Source organism: Oncorhynchus nerka, linkage group LG15, assembly GCF_034236695.1.
Source record: "Oncorhynchus nerka isolate Pitt River linkage group LG15, Oner_Uvic_2.0, whole genome shotgun sequence".
NCBI classification, from domain to species: Eukaryota; Metazoa; Chordata; class Actinopteri; order Salmoniformes; family Salmonidae; genus Oncorhynchus; species Oncorhynchus nerka.
The window spans coordinates 96,989,586-97,011,963 of record NC_088410.1 but is presented as its reverse complement, the minus strand read 5'-3'; the positions used below and the strand labels follow the sequence as shown (position 1 = coordinate 97,011,963).

General features: G+C 45.2%; 1 protein-coding gene across 2 annotated transcripts in view; it reads right to left on the bottom strand.

The window, feature by feature from the left end:
- LOC115118026 (sodium- and chloride-dependent taurine transporter-like) overlaps positions 1 to 22,378 on the bottom strand; it is a 66,338-nt gene that overhangs the window by 13,902 nt on the left and 30,058 nt on the right. For both annotated transcript variants that reach the window (XM_065002082.1, XM_065002083.1), the window contains exons 5-12: positions 20,905 to 21,037; positions 19,909 to 20,043; positions 18,574 to 18,677; positions 18,253 to 18,377; positions 14,072 to 14,184; positions 7,783 to 7,920; positions 5,638 to 5,740; positions 4,735 to 4,835 (exon numbers count right to left, since the gene is read on the bottom strand). In XM_065002082.1, the coding sequence (XP_064858154.1) occupies positions 4,735 to 4,835; positions 5,638 to 5,740; positions 7,783 to 7,920; positions 14,072 to 14,184; positions 18,253 to 18,377; positions 18,574 to 18,677; positions 19,909 to 20,043; positions 20,905 to 21,037 (952 nt within the window). The remainder of the gene's footprint in view (positions 1 to 4,734; positions 4,836 to 5,637; positions 5,741 to 7,782; positions 7,921 to 14,071; positions 14,185 to 18,252; positions 18,378 to 18,573; positions 18,678 to 19,908; positions 20,044 to 20,904; positions 21,038 to 22,378) is intronic.

The following is a 22,378-nucleotide window of genomic DNA, read 5'->3' as shown; positions in this document are numbered from 1 at the left end:
ACCTGTTGTATTCAGCATTTCACTGTAAGGTCTACTACACCTGTTGAATTCAGCATTTCACTGTAAGGTCTACTACACCTGTTGTATTCAGCGTTTCACTGTAAGGTCTACTACACCTGTTGTATTCATCATTTCACTGTAAGGTCTACTACACCTGTTGTATTCAGCATTTCACTGTAAGGTCTACTACACCTGTTGTATTCGGCATTTCACTGTAAGATCTACTACACCTATTGTATTCGGCATTTCACTGTAAGGTCTACTACACCTGTTGTATTCGGCACACGTGACAAATACACTTTTGATTTGATTTGATCTGCCATTTCCTTCAAAACAAACACCTATTGTTTCATGAACGTTGGGGAACATTTAAAAAACATTTTTTTATTATTATTATTTGACGAAATTGATAATAAGGCTACTGCCATATCAAATGATGATGTCTACCACAACCACAATAACATCAGGGCCATCAGTAATACACATTCATAAACATATACTCTCTTCAAATTCTCCCTAGTCCCTCTCATTCTCCTCAAATGATCCTCAGTCTCCCCTTTTAGTTCGTCTCATGAGAACAATTAGCAATGTGTTTTCTGGTCGTTAAGGGGATTAATTGAGATTAGTCTAAAGACGGAGCCAAGCACCACATTTACCAAATGCCTCAACCGTTTTAATCCAGCACCGAACACACAGTTTTACCACCAGCCACCTGTTAGTTTCCCTTTAACCTCCAAGGACGCAGGGCAACACGGGAGTGAAATGTGACCTTACAGAGAAACGATAGGGTTTTAGAGAGTGAGACCTGGCCACTGTTGTTATGCAAATTATCCTAAAACCCCGCATCCCACCACCCAATTTAAGACCCTAGCCCTAAAGCTCTGATAGGAACTGGTCTACTGTCTACCTCTCCTCTCACACTCCCCCCGCTCCTCTCGTTCCTCTCCCCTCCTCTCAACCAGCCTTCTCCTCTCTTCTCTCCCCACCTCTCATCCAGCCTTCTCCTCTCTTCTCTCCCCTCCTCTCATCCAGTCTTCTCCTCTCTTCTCCCCCCCCTCTCATCCAGTCTTCTCCTCTCTTCTCTCCCCTCCTCTCATCCAGCCTTCTCCTCTCTTCTCTCCCCTCCTCTCATCCAGTCTTCTTCTCTGTTATCTCCCCACCTCTCATCCAATCTTCTCCTCTCTTCTCTCCCCCCTCTCATCCAGTCTTCTCCTCTCTTCTCTCCTCTCATCCAATCTTCTCCTCTCTTCTCTCCCCCCTCTCATCCAGCCTTCTCCTCTCTTCTCTCCAGTCCTCACATCCAGTCTTCTCCTCTCTTTTCTCCCCTCCTCTCATCCAGTCTTCTCCTCTGTTATCTCCCCTCCTCTCATCCAATCTTCTCCTCTCTTCTCTCCCCCCTCTCATCCTGTCTTCTCCTCTCTTCTCTCCCCTCCTCTCATCCAGTCTTCTCCTCTCTTCTCTCCCCTCCTCTCATCCAGTCTTCTCCTCTCTTCGCTCCCGTCCTCACATCCAGTCTTCTCCTCTCTTCTCTCCCCTCCTCTCATCCAGCCTTCTCCTCTCTTCTCTCCCGTCCTCTCATCCAGTCTTCTCCTCTGTTATCTCCCTCCTCTCATCCAATCTTCTCCTCTCTTCTCTCCCCCTCTCATCCAGTCTTCTCCTCTCTTCTCTCCCCTCCTCTCATCCAGTCTTCTCCTCTGTTATCTCCCCCTCTCATCCAATCTTCTCCTCTCTTCTCTCCCCCTCTCATCCAGTCTTCTCCTCTCTTCTCTCCCCTCCTCTCATCCAGTCTTCTCCTCTCTTCTCTCCCTCCTCTCATCCAGTCTTCTCCTCTCTTCGCTCCCGTCCTCACATCCAGTCTTCTCCTCTCTTCTCTCCCCTCCTCTCATCCAGCCTTCTCCTCTCTTCTCTCCCGTCCTCTCATCCAGTCTTCTCCTCTGTTATCTCCCCTCCTCTCATCCAATCTTCTCCTCTCTTCTCTCCCCCCTCTCATCCAGTCTTCTCCTCTCTTCTCTTCTCTCCCCTCCTCTCATCCAGTCTTCTCCTCTCTTCTCTCCGCTCCTCTCATCCAGTCTTCTCCTCTCTTCTCTCCCGTCCTCTCATCCACTCTTCTCTTCTCTCCCCTCCTCTTATTCAGTCTTCTCCTCTGTTCTCTCCCCTCCTCTCATCCAGTCTTCTTCTCTCTTCTCTCTCCTCCTCTCATCCAGTCTTCTCCTCTCTTCTCTCCCATCCTCTCATCCAGTCTTCTCTTCTCTCCGCTCCTCTCATCCAGTCTTCTCCTCTCTTCTCTCCCGTCCTCTCATCCAGTCTTCTCCTCTGTTATCTCCCCTCCTCTCATCCAATCTTCTCCTCTCTTCTCTCCCCCCTCTCATCCAGTCTTCTCCTCTCTTCTCTTCTCTCCCCTCCTCTCATCCAGTCTTCTCCTCTCTTCTCTCCCCTCCTCTTATTCAGTCTTCTCCTCTGTTCTCTCCCCTCCTCTCATCCAGTCTTCTTCTCTCTTCTCTCTCCTCCTCTCATCCAGTCTTCTCCTCTCTTCTCTCCCCTCCTCTCATCCAGTCTTCTCCTCTCTTCTCTCCCCTCCTCTCATCCAGTCTTCTCCTCTCTTCGCTCCCGTCCTCACATCCAGTCTTCTCCTCTCTTCTCTCCCCTCCTCTCATCCAGCCTTCTCCTCTCTTCTCTCCCGTCCTCTCATCCAGTCTTCTCCTCTGTTATCTCCCCTCCTCTCATCCAATCTTCTCCTCTCTTCTCTCCCCCCTCTCATCCAGTCTTCTCCTCTCTTCTCTCCCCTCCTCTCATCCAGTCTTCTCCTCTGTTATCTCCCCCCCTCTCATCCAATCTTCTCCTCTCTTCTCTCCCCCCTCTCATCCAGTCTTCTCCTCTCTTCTCTCCCCTCCTCTCATCCAGTCTTCTCCTCTCTTCTCTCCCCTCCTCTCATCCAGTCTTCTCCTCTCTTCGCTCCCGTCCTCACATCCAGTCTTCTCCTCTCTTCTCTCCCCTCCTCTCATCCAGCCTTCTCCTCTCTTCTCTCCCGTCCTCTCATCCAGTCTTCTCCTCTGTTATCTCCCCTCCTCTCATCCAATCTTCTCCACTCTTCTTCTCTCCCCCTCTCATCCAGTCTTCTCCTCTCTTCTCTTCTCTCCCTCCTCTCATCCAGTCTTCTCCTCTCTTCTCTCCGCTCCTCTCATCCAGTCTTCTCCTCTCTTCTCTCCCGTCCTCTCATCCACTCTTCTCTTCTCTCCCCTCCTCTTATTCAGTCTTCTCCTCTGTTCTCTCCCCTCCTCTCATCCAGTCTTCTTCTCTCTTCTCTCTCCTCCTCTCATCCAGTCTTCTCCTCTCTTCTCTCCCATCCTCTCATCCAGTCTTCTCTTCTCTCCGCTCCTCTCATCCAGTCTTCTCCTCTCTTCTCTCCCGTCCTCTCATCCAGTCTTCTCCTCTGTTATCTCCCCTCCTCTCATCCAATCTTCTCCTCTCTTCTCTCCCCCCTCTCATCCAGTCTTCTCCTCTCTTCTCTTCTCTCCCCTCCTCTCATCCAGTCTTCTCCTCTCTTCTCTCCGCTCCTCTCATCCAGTCTTCTCCTCTCTTCTCTCCCGTCCTCTCATCCACTCTTCTCTTCTCTCCCCTCCTCTTATTCAGTCTTCTCCTCTGTTCTCTCCCCTCCTCTCATCCAGTCTTCTTCTCTCTTCTCTCTCCTCCTCTCATCCAGTCTTCTCCTCTCTTCTCTCCCATCCTCTCATCCAGTCTTCTCTTCTGTCCGCTCCTCTCATCCAGTCTTCTCCTCTCTTCTCTCCCGTCCTCTCATCCACTCTTCTCTTCTCTCCCCTCCTCTCACTCATATACAGGGTCAGTTCCAGGGTCAGTAGCAATATACAGGGTCAGTAACAGGGTCAGTTACAGGGTCAGTAGCCATGGGGCGGCAGGTAGCCTAGAGCGTTGGATCGAAAGGTTGCAAGATCGAATCCAGTTAACCCACTGTTCCTAGACCAGTTAACCCACTGTTCCTAGACCAGTTAACCCACCGTTCCTAGACCAGTTAACCCACTGTTCCTAGACCAGTTAACCCACCGTTCCTAGACCAGTTAACCCACCGTTCCTAGACCAGTTAACCCACCGTTCCTAGACCAGTTAACCCACTGTTCCTAGACCAGTTAACCCACTGTTCCTAGACCAGTTAACCCACTGTTCCTAGACCAGTTAACCCACTGTTCCTAGACCAGTTAACCCACTGTTCCTAGACCAGTTAACCCACTGTTCCTAGGCCAGTTAACCCACTGTTCCTAGACCAGTTAACCCACTGTTCCTAGACCAGTTAACCCACTGTTCCTAGACCAGTTAAACCACTGTTCCTAGACCAGTTAACCCACTGTTCCTAGACCAGTTAACCCACTGTTCCTAGACCAGTTAACCCACTGTTCCTAGACCAGTTAACCCACTGTTCCTAGGCCAGTTAACCCACTGTTCCTAGACCAGTTAACCCACTGTTCCTAGACCAGTTAACCCACTGTTCCTAGACCAGTTAAACCACTGTTCCTAGACCAGTTAACCCACTGTTCCTAGACCAGTTAACCCACTGTTCCTAGACCAGTTAACCCACTGTTCCTAGGCCGTCATTGAATTTGTTCTTAACTGACTTGCCTAGTTAAATAAAAGGTAAATATAAAGGGGCAGTTCATGTTTTGACCAGTGCACATCATGTACAGTCGGGTACAGGAAGTCAGTATCAATTAACATAAGACTCACCACACAAAGAAGAGGCGTGATCACAGACCAGCTCCATTTCATCCAGGGATTTGGTCGGTAGCCAATCATGTCTTCAATCGCATCATAGAAATTATCAACGCCTGACGGGAGGAGAACATGGTTAAATAGGGGGCATTTTGGTCACAAAAAAAAATTGAACATTTAAAAAAAATCCTGAACAAACACTGGCACTTCACTCCCCCCCCCCCCCCCCCCCTTCTAGTTCTGACTTTACTGATAGCTCCTTTACTGAGGGGAAAGTGTACTTACTATGACTGAGATATGTGGCTGTTTTCACCTAGCTATCTTAAGATCCATGAACTAACTGTAAGTCTCTCTCTGGATGAGAGCGTCCGCCAAATTACCAAAATGTCAAAAATGTCAATTATGACACGACATAAATGGCAAATCAGACAGATTTCTCCAATATAGTATGTCTCATTCTTGTCTTTGTGATGGGACACAGCCACATATTCTGGGTCTACTTCTCGGTCTATTTTGGCACTGTCAGTTGATATAATGCAACAATAAAGTGTAACAAAGGTAAAAATATATTTGTTGCATTCGAGACAGAACCGTAAAACCTCTAGATAGCATGACTATTTGTGATTGTAAAGTATTATAAAAGGTAGCCTAGCGCTTAAGACAATAGGCCAGTAAAGGGAAACGTTGCTGGTTCGAATCCCTGAACCCTGGCCTAGGTGGAGAAAAAAAAAATCTGTCAATGTGCCCATGAGGAAGACACTTGACCTGAATTGCTCCTGTATGTTGCTCTGGTTAAGAACATCTGTGAACTGACTAACATGTCAAATTATATATTTAACTGACATAGAGCCCGAGGACGTTGAATGTTCACAGTTTCTATACAGACACACAGAGCATTTAGTTTCAAAGCAGACGTACCATAAACCCAGGCTACAGCAATACATTCAAAGAATGCAACCCACAAAAGGCACACTCCGCTGGCTGCATAGTAGTCAAAGAGCTGAAATACATACATGCCACCCTGTGGGAGAGAGACACAGGCAGGATTTAGTGCTGTCATGTTGGAATGTAGCATGCTAAGATAGATGTACAGTCAGAGACACAGTAGAAGTCGATATACTGTAGTGTATGTAGGGCTGGTGAGGGTGTTGGCCCCTAAGACCAGTGGTGGGAGAATAGACAGGTTTGCATTCCAACTGACACTCTGTTTCCTACGTCAATTGTTTCCAACCGCTGTGCCGTGAAACTTTTCCTAATCTTGATTATGTTTTTGATGACTCACTTATAAACGTGACCTGTGGAATGCACGGAATAGCCCAACGGAACCTTGAGCCGTTCAGTGTTCCAACGGAATATCCCAACGGAACCTTGAGCGGTTCAGTGTTCCAACGGAATATCCCAACGGAACCTTGAGCCGTCCAGTGATCCAACGGAATCTTGAGCCGTTCAGTGTTCCAACGGAATATCCCAACGGAACCTTGAGCCGTCCAGTGTTCCAACGGAATATCCCAACGGAACCTTGAGCGGTTCAGTGTTCCAACGGAATATCCCAACGGAACCTTGAGCCGTCCAGTGTTCCAACGGAATATCCCAACGGAACCTTGAGCGGTTCAGTGTTCCAACGGAATATCCCAACGGAACCTTGAGCGGTTCAGTGTTCCAACGGAATAGCCCAACGGAACCTTGAGCCGTCCAGTGTTCCAACAAAATAGCCCAACAGAGCACTCCGTGAGAGGCAGCATGAGATTGTGATGTCATGGAAAAAACTTGGATAAAGCAGTAAGTCCCTGACTCCCTGGCTGTCTAGGGGGCCTGCCTGAGGGGAATCACATGCTTGTTTCTACATTGTGAGGCCGAGAAGCAGGGAGGTTTTCAGAAAGAGTGGAGATAAAAGACAGCGATTTAAGTGTGTGAGCCAGAAGCGTCTCTAAATAGATCATACCGTAGGCTACAGGGAAGCTCTTGATAGTACAGCAGCATATTTAGTGGTGCTATTATAAGGGACTGGCTGGCATGAGAAGAGAGGAAAAGAGGAAGTGGAACTGTTGTTTTGGGACTCTTGTTGCTGGGGGAATTCTGAGGTTTATTAACAATCCCCCTTAATACTTTGTTCTATTCATTAGGGCAGTAGTGGTTCCCAAACGTGTACTCACTGGTTCTGACCTGAGTACCCCTGGGGACCCTTGTACCCCTGTTTGGGAACCACTGCCTTCGGGTGTAGCTATTTACTGCACTACACATGTGGTGCTGCATATTGTATTGAAAGTTATGCCCTAATATGTCTATAGCCCGCATTGTTATGGAAGCTGATAATGGAGACAGCAGTAATAGCAGAGGCCACAGTACCATATTAGGGCAAATTATAATATTAGACATAAATAACTTTAGTCAGATCGTTTTGTATTCATTAAGGGGGTGTAGGAAAGTACATTCACTAGACCTTACTTCAGTAACACTACTACAATAATATGATATCAGTGTAAAAAGTGAAAGTACACTACTAGTAACCATGGTAAGTCCCAGAATATAGTACTTACCCTAGTAACCATGGTAAGTCCCAGAAGATAGTACTTACCCTAGTAACCATGGTAAGTCTCAGAATATAGCTTACCCTAGTAACCATGGTAAGTCCCAGAAGATAGTACTTACCCTAGTAACCATGGTACGTCTCAGAATATAGCTTAACCTAGTAACCATGGTAAGTCCCAGAAGATAGTATTTACCCTAGTAACCATGGTAAGTCCCAGAAGATAGTACTTACCCTAGTAACCATGGTAAGTCCCAGAAGATAGTACTTACCCTAGTAACCATGGTAAGTCCCAGAAGATAGTACTTACCCTAGTAACCATGGTAAGTCCCAGAAGATAGTACTTACCCTAGTAACCATGGTAAGTCCCAGAAGATAGTACTTACCCTAGTAACCATGGTAAGTCCCAGAAGATAGTACTTACCCTAGTAACCATGGTAAGTCTCAGAAGATAGTACTTACCCTAGTAACCATGGTAAGTCCCAGAAGATAGTACTTACCCTAGTAACCATGGTACGTCTCAGAATATAGCTTACCCTAGTAACCATGGTAAGTCCCAGAAGATAGCTTATGGAGCACACAATAGCTATAAAAATTTCCCGACGGTAACCCTTCCTTAGGAAGGAGGGATACAGATCCACCAAGGAAGTGATCTGTCCTTCCACTTCCACAAACTGGGGACAGAAAGACAGAGACAAGAGATCTCATTAACACTCAGTTAACATACTATACCGGTCAATGTCTGATAGGCTAACAGTGTTGCTAACAGGGTTGGGGGGGGGAGGGTCAAATATATTTGAATTAGGCTGTTTGAGAAAGCTTGAATCATACAGATATGTAGGATTTTAAATATGAGCCAGTTTGCTACAACAGGAAAATAATCCTGCAGCAACAGGACATGTGAATTGTTATGTGGATTATAACTAATGGACATTTTTGTAGGGGTTGATACATTTTTTGTGTGATCGAAAATCAAGTCCGAAATTTTTAAATGGAAATTACAAACTTGAGAAGCCTTTTTAATCCTCAAATACACTACAGGTTTTACATTTCCTGCATGCTAGGAAAGTTATCCTGCAACAACTGTAGCAGATCTAAGCTGTGTGCTGGAAAACCCTGGTTGTTCATAGGGGAAGTTAGGCCTTGTGGTGCTCATAGGGGAAGTCAGGCCTTGTGGTGTGCATAGGGGAAGTTAGGCCTTGTGGTGCTCATAGGGGAAGTTAGGCCTTGTGGTGCTCATAGGGGAAGTTAGGCCTTGTGGTGCTCATAGGTGAAGTCAGGCCTTGTGGTGCTCATAGGTGAAGTCAGGCCTTGTGGTGCTCATAGGTGAAGTTAGGCCTTGTGGTGCTCATAGGTGAAGGTAGGCCTTGTGGTGCTCATAGGGGAAGTTAGGCCTTGTGGTGCTCATAGGTGAAGTGAGGCCTTGTGGTGCTCATAGGTGAAGTGAGGCCTTGTGGTGCTCATAGGTGAAGTTAGGCCTTGTGGTGTTCATAGGTGAAGTTAGGCCTTGTGGTGCTCATAGGTGAAGTTAGGCCTTGTGGTGCTCATAGGTGAAGTTAGGCCTTGTGGTGCTCATAGGTGAAGTTAGGCCTTGTGGTGCTCATAGGTGAAGTTAGGCCTTGTGGTGTTCATAGGTGAAGTTAGGCCTTGTGGTGCTCATAGGTGAAGTTAGGCCTTGTGGTGCTCATAGGTGAAGTTAGGCCTTGTGGTGCTCATAGGTGAAGTTAGGCCTTGTGGTGCTCATAGGTGAAGTTAGGCCTTGTGGTGTTCATAGGTGAAGTCAGGCCTTGTGGTGTTCATAGGTGAAGTTAGGCCTTGTAGTGTTCATAGGTGAAGTTAGGCCTTGTGGTGCTCATCGGTGAAGTCAGGCCTTGTGGTTTTCATAGGTGAAGGTAGGCCTTGTGGTGCTCATAGGTGAAGTTAGGCCTTGTGGTTTTCATAGGTGAATGTAGGCCTTGTGGTGCTCATAGGTGAAGTTAGGCCTTGTGGTGCTCATAGGTGAAGTTAGGCCTAGTGGTGCTCATAGGTGAAGTTAGGCCTTGTGGTGCTCATAGGTGAAGTTAGGCCTTGTGGTGCTCATAGGTGAAGTTAGGCCTTGTGGTGTTCATAGGTGAAGTCAGGCCTTGTGGTGTTCATAGGTGAAGTTAGGCCTTGTGGTGCTCATAGGTGAAGTTAGGCCTTGTAGTGTTCATAGGTAAAGTTAGGCCTTGTGGTGCTCATCGGTGAAGTCAGGCCTTGTGGTTTTCATAGGTGAAGGTAGGCCTTGTGGTGCTCATAGGTGAAGTTAGGCCTTGTGGTTTTCATAGGTGAATGTAGGCCTCGTGGTGCTCATAGGTGAAGTTAGGCCTTGTGGTGCTCATAGGTGAAGTTAGGCCTTGTGGTGCTCGTGAATTTCCATAATTTTTTTAGCTTCAGGCGAGCCCTAACATCTCACTTAAAACGTCGCTTTGTGTTTAATGTGTTATGTATCTGGATAGTATAAATCATTGTATGTAATACAATTGCCTTCTTGTATCAAAATAGTGGACCTGTGTGGCTCAGTTGGAGGAGCATTGAAACACCAAAGGATGTGCGTTCATTTCCTGTTGTGGCCACCCCATATATAAAATGTATGCAAGAATGACTGTAATTGGTTTTGGATGAAAGCATATATATTACTAAGGATTAATGACTTATCAGGGGGTTGCATTTCACCAGCACAGAGAAATCTGATATTGTTGAGGGTGACAAACTCAATTGTCAGTGACACAACTCTCAGCAGTTGCCAGTAAACAGTGTTGGTTTTTTATACCTATCACTTCTTGTATCAAGTCACCCAGCTATTCTGAGAAAGTGACTTCAAGGTCTAGATTCAATCAGATCAGGTGTTAACCGGCGATAGCAGACACCCACATTGTGGCTGTTTAGGCGGTGTCGGGGCAGGTGTTTAGGCGGTGTCGGAGCGGGTGTTTAGGCGGTGTCCAAGAGGGTGTTTAGGCGGTGTCCAAGTGGGTGTTTAGGCGGTGTCCAAGTGGGTGTTTAGGCGGTGTTGGGGCAGGTGTTTAGGCGGTGTTGGGGCAGGTGTTTAGGCGGTGTCCAAGAGGGTGTTTAGGCGGTGTCCAAGAGGGTGTTTAGGCGGTGTCCAAGAGGGTGTTTAGGCGGTGTCCAAGAGGGTGTTTAGGCGGTGTCCAAGAGGGTGTTCAGGCGGTGTCAAAGAGGGTGTTTAGGCGGTGTCCAAGAGGGTGTTTAGGCGGTGTCCAAGTGGGTGTTTAGGCGGTGTCCAAGTGGGTGTTTAGGCGGTGTTGGGGCAGGTGTTTAGGCGATGTCCAAGTGGGTGTTTAGGCGGTGTCCAAGAGGGTGTTTAGGCGGTGTCCAAGTGGGTGTTTAGGCGGTGTCCAAGAGGGTGTTTAGGCGGTGTCCAAGAGGGTGTTCAGGCGGTGTCCAAGAGGGTGTTTAGGCGGTGTCCAAGAGGGTGTTTAGGCGGTGTCGGGGCAGGTGTTTAGGCGGTGTCCAAGAGGGTGTTTAGGCGGTGTCCAAGAGGGTGTTTAGGCGGTGTCCAAGAGGGTGTTTAGGCGGTGTCCAAGAGGGTGTTTAGGCGTTGTCCAAGAGGGTGTTTAGGCGTTGTCCAAGAGGGTGTTTAGGCGGTGTCCAAGAGGGTGTTTAGGCGGTGTCCAAGTGGGTGTTTAGGCGGTGTCCAAGTGGGTGTTTAGGCGGTGTTGGGGCAGGTGTTTAGGCGATGTCCAAGTGGGTGTTTAGGCGGTGTCCAAGTGGGTGTTTAGGCGGTGTCCAAGAGGGTGTTTAGGTGGTGTCCAAGTGGGTGTTTAGGCGGTGTCCAAGAGGGTGTTTAGGCGGTGTCCAAGAGGGTGTTTAGGCGGTGTTGGGGCAGGTGTTTAGGCGATGTCCAAGAGGGTGTTTAGGCGTTGTCCAAGAGGGTGTTTAGGCGGTGTCCAAGAGGGTGTTTAGGCGGTGTCCAAGTGGGTGTTTAGGCGGTGTCCAAGTGGGTGTTTAGGCGGTGTTGGGGCAGGTGTTTAGGCAATGTCCAAGTGGGTGTTTAGGCGGTGTCCAAGTGGGTGTTTAGGCGGTGTCCAAGAGGGTGTTTAGGCGGTGTCCAAGAGGGTGTTTAGGCGGTGTCCAAGAGGGTGTTTAGGCGGTGTCCAAGAGGGTGTTTAGGCGGTGTCCAAGTGGGTGTTTAGGCGGTGTCGGAGCCTTCAAATCGTGTGAGTAGCTTGCTCTTGCGATCATTGCATCGAAGCCACACCCACCCGACTTGAGTTAGAAATTCAGAACGAGAAAGTGTAGGCTACTATCGAAATAATTGCACTCAAATTGGAAAATGTATAAAAAAAAATAATGAGGATTTCTTTCAGTCTAATCGAGGTAGATAACATCTCACATTCCAGTGTTCCAACTTGTAAACAAGGCTCAGGGTTTCTGTTCATTCGACGCCGTTGAGCCAATGGCGATGTCCGCTTTAGGTATAATGCCGGGAGCCACTTGTGAATTTGACAGCTCTAATGAAGATCCAACTCCGACACAGTCAAAACAAGCGCCATGCGGGGGTTGTTGGCTAAATATGATCTGACTGAGTAGAGACACTATGTTTTTAGCTACAACTGCTGCAGCAATGTGAATTCTTGTTCGTTTTTTTCTCTCCTGCTTCATAGTGTCCTCCACTACCCCCTACCTAGTGTACACTAGAGTCTCTAGACCAAAGCTAGTACTATAGTAGCACATTCTACTTATTGTGTTGTACAGTCCCAAATACATTCAAACCTGTCAATGTTAGTCTATGGAATCCTAGATATGGAACAGTATCTTATGATACTTATGTACAGTGTTCTACAGTAGTCAGTACTTGTGTATTCATGATAATATATGTAGCGCAGACCCCACCCATGTTATAGCTTCACCATCTCAGCAATCATGTGACTCATATAAAAACCAAAAGGACTTACTGAAACGTACAACTTCCCTTTATGAGTCCATCAAATGTGTTACGTTTCATCCTCTCAGTGTTCATATGACTGGTATAAATAAACCTGCTTACTACTGTGTCATAGCAACCTGACCTGACCTATAATCATCCTGATCCTTGATTCATAATGAGTATAGTGCTGACCTGACTGATTCAGACTCAGATTCTGATTATTGATTCATAATGAGTATACTACTGACCTGACTGATTCAGACTCAGATTCTGATTATTGATTCATAATGAGAATAGTACTGACCTGAGTGATTCAGACTCAGATTCAGATCCTTGATTCATAATGAGTATAGTACTGACCTGACTGATTCAGACTCAGATTCAGATCCTTGATTCATAATGAGTATAGTACTGACCTGAGTGATTCAGACTCATATTCTGATTATTGATTCATAATGAGTATAGTACTGACCTGACTGATTCAGACTCAGATTCTGATTATTGATTCATAATGAGTATAGTACTGACCTGACTGATTCAGACTCAGATTCTGATTCTTGATTCATAATGAGTATAGTACTGACCTGAGTGATTCAGACTCATATTCTGATTATTGATTCATAATGAGTATAGTACTGACCTGACTGATTCAGACTCAGATTCTGATTATTGATTCATAATGAGTATAGTACTGACCTGACTGATTCAGACTCAGATTCTGATTCTTGATTCATAATGAGTATAGTACTGACCTGACTGATTCAGACTCAGATTCAGATCCTTGATTCATAATGAGTATAGTACTGACCTGACTGATTCAGACTCAGATTCTGATTCTTGATTCATAATGAGTATAGTGTTGGATCCTGTGTTTTATATTATAGCCATTACCATATATATGATTGAATATTATCTGCTGTTGGCTTGTGTGGATGTATGTATGTGTTATGCAACATAGCTGACTTGAAACATTGTTAAAAGTATCAGGGCCATGGGCCTTTCTCATGATGGAAAAATACAGAGTAGCATAACTGTCTATCACAGTGTAAAGAATACTGTTTTACATACGTCTTGTCAGTTCTCTGTTCTGCCCTGCGTGGTATTACAGTGAGCCCGCATATACGAAAGTTGCATTTGCCATTTATTACTTAGCTAATAAAAAATACATAGTATAAAATCGGTGACTCATTGTTATATTTATCCTGATACCAGATTTGAATTTACGCAACTCTAACAATAGTACTGACCTGAGTGATTCAGACTCAGATTCAGATCCTTGATTCATAATGAGTATAGTACTGACCTGACTGATTCTGATTCAGATTCAGATTCTTGATTCATAATGAGTATAGTACTGACCTGACTGATTCAGACTCAGATTCAGATCCTTGATTCATAATGAGTATAGTACTGACCTGACTGATTCAGACTCAGATTCAGATTCTTGATTCATAATGAGTATAGTACTGACCTGACTGATTCAGACTCAGATTCTGATTATTGATTCATAATGAGTATAGTACTGACCTGACTGATTCAGACTCAGATTCTGATTATTGATTCATAATGAGTATAGTACTGACCTGACTGATTCAGACTCAGATTCTGATTATTGATTCATAATGAGTATAGTACTGACCTGACTGATTCAGACTCAGATTCTGATTATTGATTCATAATGAGTATAGTACTGACCTGACTGATTCAGACTCAGATTCTGATTATTGATTCATAATGAGTATAGTACTGACCTGACTGATTCAGACTCAGATTCAGATTATTGATTCATAATGAGTATAGTACTGACCTGACTGATTCAGACTCAGATTCTGATTATTGATTCATAATGAGTATAGTACTGACCTGACTGATTCAGACTCAGATTCAGATTATTGATTCATAATGAGTATAGTACTGACCTGACTGTCGAGACCCAGCAGCAGAAGCATGATGAAGAAGAGGATAGCCCAGAAGGTTGGTAGCGGCATCATAGACACAGCTTTAGGATAGGCAATGAAGGCCAAGCCAGGACCTAGAGAGGAACAAGAAGTGAGAGGGGGGGGGGGGGGGGGGGGAAGTGGAGAAAACACAATTAGAAACCAGGGTTCTATCGTTTGATCTGGTCTGATGCCGCCATTGGTGCGTCCAAATATAGCACAGACCAAACTCGAATGTTAAGAATAAAATTTAAAAAATGTCAAGTTGTAAAAATGTGTCTCGTCTCATCTTATCCTTACAATCACAGACTTAAGGCTGTGTAAGTGTAATGCATCGTCAATGGCCTCTTAACTCATGGTTCCTGGTAAGACTAGGTATTCATGTTATGAAGAAGGTCAACGGAGTCTTACAATAGCCGTACGATGTTCATCCAATATCAACAGCTGTAACAGTAACAATTACACTAGTGGGATATATAGGCTAGTATATAACATGACTAGTATAGTATATAGTAGAATATATAGGCTAGTATATAACATGACTAGTATAGTTATAGTAGAATATATAGGCTAGTATATAACATGACTAGTATAGCATATTGTAGAATATATATGCTAGTATATAACATAACTAGTATAGTATATAGTACAATATATAGCCTAGTATATAACATGACTGCTATAGTATATAGCAGAATATATAGGCTAGTACATAACATGACTAGTATAGTATATAGTAGAATATATAGGCTAGTATATAACATGACTAGTATAGTATATAGTAGAATATATAGGCTAGTATATAACATGACTAGTATAGTATATAGTAGAATATATAGGCTAGTATATAACATAACTAGTATAGTATATAGTAGAATATATAGGCTAATATATAACATGACTAGTATAATATATAGTAGAATATATAGGCTAGTATATAACATAACTAGTATAGTATATAGTAGAATGTATAGGCTAGTATATAACATAACTAGTAAAGTATATAGTAGAATATATAGGCTAGTATAACATGACTAGTATAGTATATAGTAGAATATATAGGCTCATATATAACATAACTAGTATAGTATACAGTACAATATATAGCCTAATATATAACATGACTGCTATAGTATATAGCAGAATATATAGGCTAGTATATAACATGACTAGTATAGTATATAGTAGAATATATAGGCTAGTATATAACATGACTAGTATAGCATATTGTAGAATATATATGCTAGTATATAACATAACTAGTATAGTATATAGTACAATATATAGCCTAGTATATAACATGACTGCTATAGTATATAGCAGAATATATAGGCTAGTACATAACATGACTAGTATAGTATATAGTAGAATATATAGGCTAGTATATAACATGACTAGTATAGTATATAGTAGAATATATAGGCTAGTATATAACATGACTAGTATAGTATATAGTAGAATATATAGGCTAGTATATAACATAACTAGTATAGTATATAGTAGAATATATAGGCTAATATATAACATGACTAGTATAATATATAGTAGAATATATAGGCTAGTATATAACATAACTAGTATAGTATATAGTAGAATATATAGGCTAGTATAACATGACTAGTATAGTATATAGTAGAATATATAGGCTCATATATAACATAACTAGTATAGTATACAGTACAATATATAGCCTAATATATAACATGACTGCTATAGTATATAGCAGAATATATAGGCTAGTACATAACATGACTAGTATAGTATATAGTAGAATATATAGGCTAGTACATAACATGACTAGTATAGTATATAGCAGAATATATAGGCTAGTACATAACATGACTAGTATAGTATATAGTAGAATATATAGGCTAGTATATAACATGACTAGTATAGTATATAGTAGAATATATAGGCTAGTATATAACATAACTAGTATAGTATATAGTAGAATATATAGGCTAATATATAACATGACTAGTATAATATATAGTAGAATATATAGGCTAGTATATAACATAACTAGTATAGTATATAGTAGAATATATAGGCTAGTATAACATGACTAGTATAGTATATAGTAGAATATATAGGCTCATATATAACATAACTAGTATAGTATACAGTACAATATATAGCCTAGTATATAACATGACTGCTATAGTATATAGCAGAATATATAGGCTAGTACATAACATGACTAGTATAGTATATAGTAGAATATATAGGCTAGTACATAACATGACTAGTATAGTATATAGTAGAATATATAGGCTAGTACATAACATGACTAGTATAGTATATAGTAGAATATATAGGCTAGTACATAACATGACTAGTATAGTATATAGTAGAATATATAGGCTAGTGTATAACATGACTAGTATAGTATATAGTAGAATATATAGGCTAGTACATAACATGACTAGTATAGTATATAGTAGAATATATAGCCTAGTATATAACATGACTAGTAGAGTATATAGTAGAATATATAGTATATAATAACAACGACAGGATCGGAGGCAACATACGTCGCCTCTTCTCGATTGTAACTATAGCAACGTCTCGATAACGTGGCGTTATAATGTTGGGATAGCCTGTTACAACAGAAGTTAACAAAACTAAACAGGAAAAACAGCAAAACACATAGAATAAAGTTGGTTTAACTGTTAAAATAGGCATCCGACCAAACACGACATGACTAGCTGGCAGACTGCCGAAGCTGGCATTGTTACTTCCCTAATAATAATTACTAAATAAAAGCCTCTCTCGTGTTTGAGGCTGGTCTAGCGGGTAACAGCGTCGCCCCTGCAGAAGTTGGTACCAATCAGCGTTGGTACCAATCTGAATCTACTCTGCATCTCCCTAAAATTAAAACCTCTTCAGGATCAAGTTGCAACAGTTTAAGACAAACTTGCCTCTTCCCCAGTCAGTGGAAAGTCAGCACGAGGTGTAAGCTTCAATATGGTATCACAAACCATCTACAGTACTGTGTACCAAAATTCTGCTGTCGAAACACCTTGGATTACCTCTATTAAACGACTTACAGTAGCATTACTCTCGTACAGTCAACTAATCAACTAGATTAGTTTCATCCATATTTTCCTACATACATTCACTGAATCTTTGTATTCAGACAGGAACTTCCTGTACAGTTTCCTGGACAGAGTGTGTTCAAGGTCAGAGCAGACTGTCCAGGCTGACTAAACACTGTCAGAGGGGGTCAACAATACTGGAAATGCAGTGTATTAAAAACAAAGACCCATATGTCATATTATAATGTATTTCTGCTATACCAGAGGAGAAATGAGGCGTGTTTTTTTCTTAATTACAGAAGAAATCAACTAAAAACATCAACACGGATGCATGTCTCTTAAAAATCCACAGTAGAAGAAGAATGAAGTTTTCAAAGTAATTAGTAAATTGGTACTTAATTATTATTGCCCCAACACAATACTTTTACAATGAGAAAACAGAACGCATAGAATCCACAATGGGCATCAACCACTGAACTGAAAATAACATTGGAAAAAAAATGGATAAGTATGCTAGACCTTAAATACAGAATGAAGTACCCATGAGTCAGACTGCTTTGGTTTTGTTTTGACTTGGCACAAGTCCTTTGATTACTGCCTCTCATACAGTAGATATCTGTTGGAACAGGCTGGAGCAGGACACTTAAATCTACTGGTAATCGTGAGAAGAAAATGTTCTGATGGATCTCTCAAGCATGGCATGACTCTTCGCTCCCTAGCGTTCTGGATAAGATCCAATTTAACAGTAAAACTATTTTGTTTTTCCTCCCACACCAGCATTTCTCTTGATTTGCTTGAAGAATCGAACCAGATCCAACTCTGGTGAAGTCCACGTCATACAGAAGCACTGCACATTTTTATCACAATAAGCTATTTTTTTTTTTATACTGTAACTTGCTATTTTATTTCTGTCAACGAGTGTTCAATTGCCGAAACTTCCATATTTCGATGCCGTCTTTAACAAAAAAAAAAAGAAAAAAATAATCCACTTCTTTCATTACATTTAACTTTATCTAGTGTCTTTTTAAGATGTTGTATTATTTCTGTTGGATAGAACCAGCAACTGTTGTTTGTTTATTTTAAGTAGCAGCGCCCACCATCACTGCCACTTTGACCACCTCGTACCTGACTCTGCCACATCGGCAATGTCCACCCCTTGCTCTTGTGCCATGAAGCCCAGGACGGAAAATATTGCGAAGCCAGACACAAAACTGGTACCGCTGTTCAGGCCTCCCAGCAGCAAACAGTCCCTATATCACACATATGTCATGGAGGTTGTTAATGAACACAAAAGGAACCTAGATCCCCCCACCCCCCCCACCCCCCCCACCCCCCCACCCCACTTTTTGTTGTCTTGTTTCGTTACCCATTTTTCTTTTACCCACTGGATTAGGACCCACAACCAATCACCTCCCTCCCCGCCTCCCCCCCGGCGTGGGCGCTCACCTATAGCAGTTGTATTTGTACTTGTTGTAGCTCCCCAGTGACGTCATAGCTCCCAGACAGATGGCATAGGAGAAGAAGATCTGAGTGCCAGCATCAATCCAAACCTGGAGGTAGAATGAGGGGAGGGGAGGGGAGGGGAGGGGAGGGGAGGGGATGGGATGGGAGGGAGAAGTAAGACACAAAGGCTGAGGTGCTTTGGGATACATTGGGGAGTATTTTGACTATTTGGGCTATTATTATGGGCAGGGAGGGGAGGGCAGGAAGGGAGGGGCGGGGAGGGAGGGCAGGGAAGGGAGGGCAGGAGGGGCAGAGCAGGGCAGGGAGGGGCAGGGCAGGGCAGGGAGGGGCAGGGAGGGAGGGCAGGGAGGGCAGGGAGGGGCAGGGCAGGGAGGGGCAGGGCAGGGCAGGGAGGGGCAGGGCTGGGCAGGGAGGGGCAGGGCAGGGCAGGGAGGGGCAGGGCAGGGCAGGGAGGGGCAGGGCAGGGACAGGGCAGGGAGGGGCAGGGCAGGGCAGGGAGGGGGTAGGGCAGGGCAGGGCAGGGAGGGGTAGGGCAGGGCAGGGCAGGGCAGGGCAGGGCAGGGCAGGGCAGGGCAGGGCAGGGCAGGGAGGGGCAGGGCAGGGCAGGGAGGGGCAGGGCAGGGCAGGGCAGGGCAGGGAGGGGCAGGGCAGGGCAGGGCAGGGAGGGGTAGGGCAGGGCAGGGCAGGGAGGGGTAAGGCAGGGCAGGGCAGGGAGGGGCAGGGCAGGGCAGGGAGGGGTAGGGCAGGGCAGGGCAGAGCAGGGCAGGGAGGGGCAGGGCAGGGCAGGGCAGGGCAGAGCAGGGCGGGGCAGGTCAGGGCAGGGCAGGTCAGGGCAGGTCAGGGCGGGGCAGGTCAGGGCAGGGCAGGGCGGGGCAGGTCAGGGCGGGGCAGGGCAGGGCAGGTCAGGGCAGGTCAGGGCGGGGCAGGTCAGGTCAGGGCAGGGCAGGTCAGGGCAGGTCAGGGCAGGTCAGGGCGGGGCAGGTCAGGTCAGGGCGGGGCAGGTCAGGGCAGGGCAGGTCAGGGCGGGGCAGGCCAGGGCAGGTCAGGGCGGGGCAGGTCAGGGCGGGGCAGGTCAGGGCAGGTCAGGGCGGGGCAGGTCAGGGCGGGGCAGGTCAGGGCAGGGCAGAGCAGGGCAGGTCAGGGCAGGTCAGGGCAGGGCAGGGCAGGTCAGGGCGGGGCAGGTCAGGGCAGGGCAGAGCAGGGCAGGTCAGGGCAGGTCAGGGCAGGTCAGGTCAGGGCAGGTCAGGGCAGGTCAGGGCAGGTCAGGTCAGGGCGGGGCAGAGCAGAGCAGAGCAGGGCAAGGCTAGGTGGTTCTACCTCGGGGTCTTTGAGACGTTGCAGGTCTGGGTACAGGTAGAACTTGATTCCTTCAGATGCTCCTGGCAGAGTGACGCCGCGGATCAACAGAATGATCAGCATGACGAAGGGGAAGGTAGCGGTGACGTAAACAACCTGCAGGAAAACAAGAGGACAAAACACGAGACGATGGGGCAGTAGATTTACACATCGATAGTGTAGATCTCACAAACAACGTCATTATTTAGTTAAAAACACTTCAAATCGTGTATGTTATGACATTGAGACAGTCTAAGTTGACTGTCAAAATCAGGCTGTCAGAAGCCCATCTTCTATCACGATCCAATCCTTTCTGTTATACTCTCGCCTCTTGTTTTGTGAAGGCTGACTACGCTTCCCTTTTCAGGAACCAAAGACCGCAGATACCGGATAACTTACAGCTTAGAGGGACAATGAAACATAAATCAGCCTAAACCAATGAATAAATGAGAGTGGGGCAATAAGACAAGGTGTCTGGGATCGATCCAGCTTCCTAGAAGTCCCACCGGTGTGTTGCTGTGACTGGTCTGGCTCTTGTCTACACTCATTATACTGAGATGTAAATGCACTGTGGGAAACTGCTCTTGGTTTATAGTGACAGCCTGTATTATAGTAGTAGACTGTATGATTTGATGTGTGTCCTTAAGATGTATGATAAACCAGGAAGCGTCAGAGCCCAGAGATAGAGAGACAAACAAGAGGAATAACAGAGTAACTATCACCACCAAACCCTGACGCTTAAACTTAGCCTCATCCTAAACTTAACCCAAGAAAGTTGTTGCATATCATCCAAATTGATAGTTTGAGCATCTGTAGACCCTATATAGAGGAGTAAAGATGGCCTAAAGATGGCCTCTGTGCTATCACTTCTGCTTTATTTGCTCATTGTGGTCTATGCCGGGTATCTGTAAAGCACTTTAGTGACAACTGCTGACGTGTAAAGAGCTTTATAAAACCGGAAACGGCATCCCAGCTCACCTTTCCGGTAGATTTGACTCCCTTCCAGATGCAGAAGAAGCAGATAACCCAGACCCCCAACAGACAGAGGGCCAGGTCCCACTTGACCTCCCCGATCTCATCAATGCCACTGGAGATGCTGAGGACATTACGTCTATGGAGAGATGAGAGGACACACGCAGTCAGACTTGTTCGATGTTAGATTAGTAGGACACCCAGATCTATAACTACGTATCATTGATTTTCGTGGCCCAGAATTTACCAAACCAGTTATAACACAAGGCCCAGAATTTTACCAAGTCAGCTATAACAAGGGCCCAGAATTTTACCAAGTCAGCTATGACAAGGGCCCAGAATTTTACCAAGTCAGCTATGACAAGGGCCCAGAATTTTACCAAGTCAGCTATAACAAGGGCCCAGAATTTTACCAAGTCAGCAAAAACAAGGGCCCAGAATTTTACCAAGTCAGCTATAACAAGGGCCCAGAATTTTACCAAGTCAGCTATAACAAGGGCCCAGAATTTTACCAAGCCAGCTATAACAAGGGCCCAGAATTTTAACAAGTCAGCTATAACAAGGGCACAGAATTTTACCAAGTCAGCTATGAGAAGAACCTGCTTTTTATAAAGCCTGTACTACACAGCAGTCCTCAGATAAAGGTCACTTCCCTAGAATCCTTCACAAAAGGTACAACGTGTGTGGATGTTTCAGAGAAGCCGAATGAAAACACCACAGAGACATGACGGAGTAGACGGCTGGCTGGCGTCTATCTAAATATCAGTTTACAGCTTGTCCTTCAGCTCCAGCCAGCCAGTCTCATCTCTACTCTTCTCAGTTAAGAGTGGTTTACCTGTTCCTGGCCCTGTGTTTGTGTTTGTCTAGGCGCTACCAGATAAACATGACTGTTGGGAAAGGAAGGGAGAAGCAGGGGAGAGGAAAGGAGAAACAGTGGAAAGGTGGGGAAGTAGAGGAGAGGTGGGGAAGTAGAGGAGAGGTGGGGAAGTAGAGGAGAGGTGGGGAAGTAGAGGAGAGGTGGGGAAGTAGAGGAGAGGTGGGGAAGCAGAGGAGAGGTGGGGAAGCAGAGGAGTGGTGGGGAAGTAGAGGAGAGGTGGGGAAGTAGAGGAGAGGTGGGGAAGCAGAGGAGTGGTGGGGAAGTAGAGGAGTGGTGGGGAAGTAGAGGAGAGGTGGGGAAGTAGAGGAGAGGTGGGGAAGGGGGAAGCAGAGGAGAAGTGGGGAAGCAGGTAAGGGGCGGGGAAGCAGGTAAGAGGCGGGGAAGCAGGTAAGAGGCGGGGAAGCAGGTAAGGGGCGGGAAGCAGGTAAGAGGCGGGGAAGCAGGTAAGAGGCGGGGAAGGGGGAAGCAGAGGAGAGGTGGGGAAGCAGGTAAGAGGCAGGGAAGCAGGTAAGAAGCGGGGAAGGGGGAAGCAGAGGAGAGGTGGGGAAGCAGATAAGAGGTGGGGAAGGGGGAATCAGAGGAGAGGTGGGGAAGCAGGTAAGA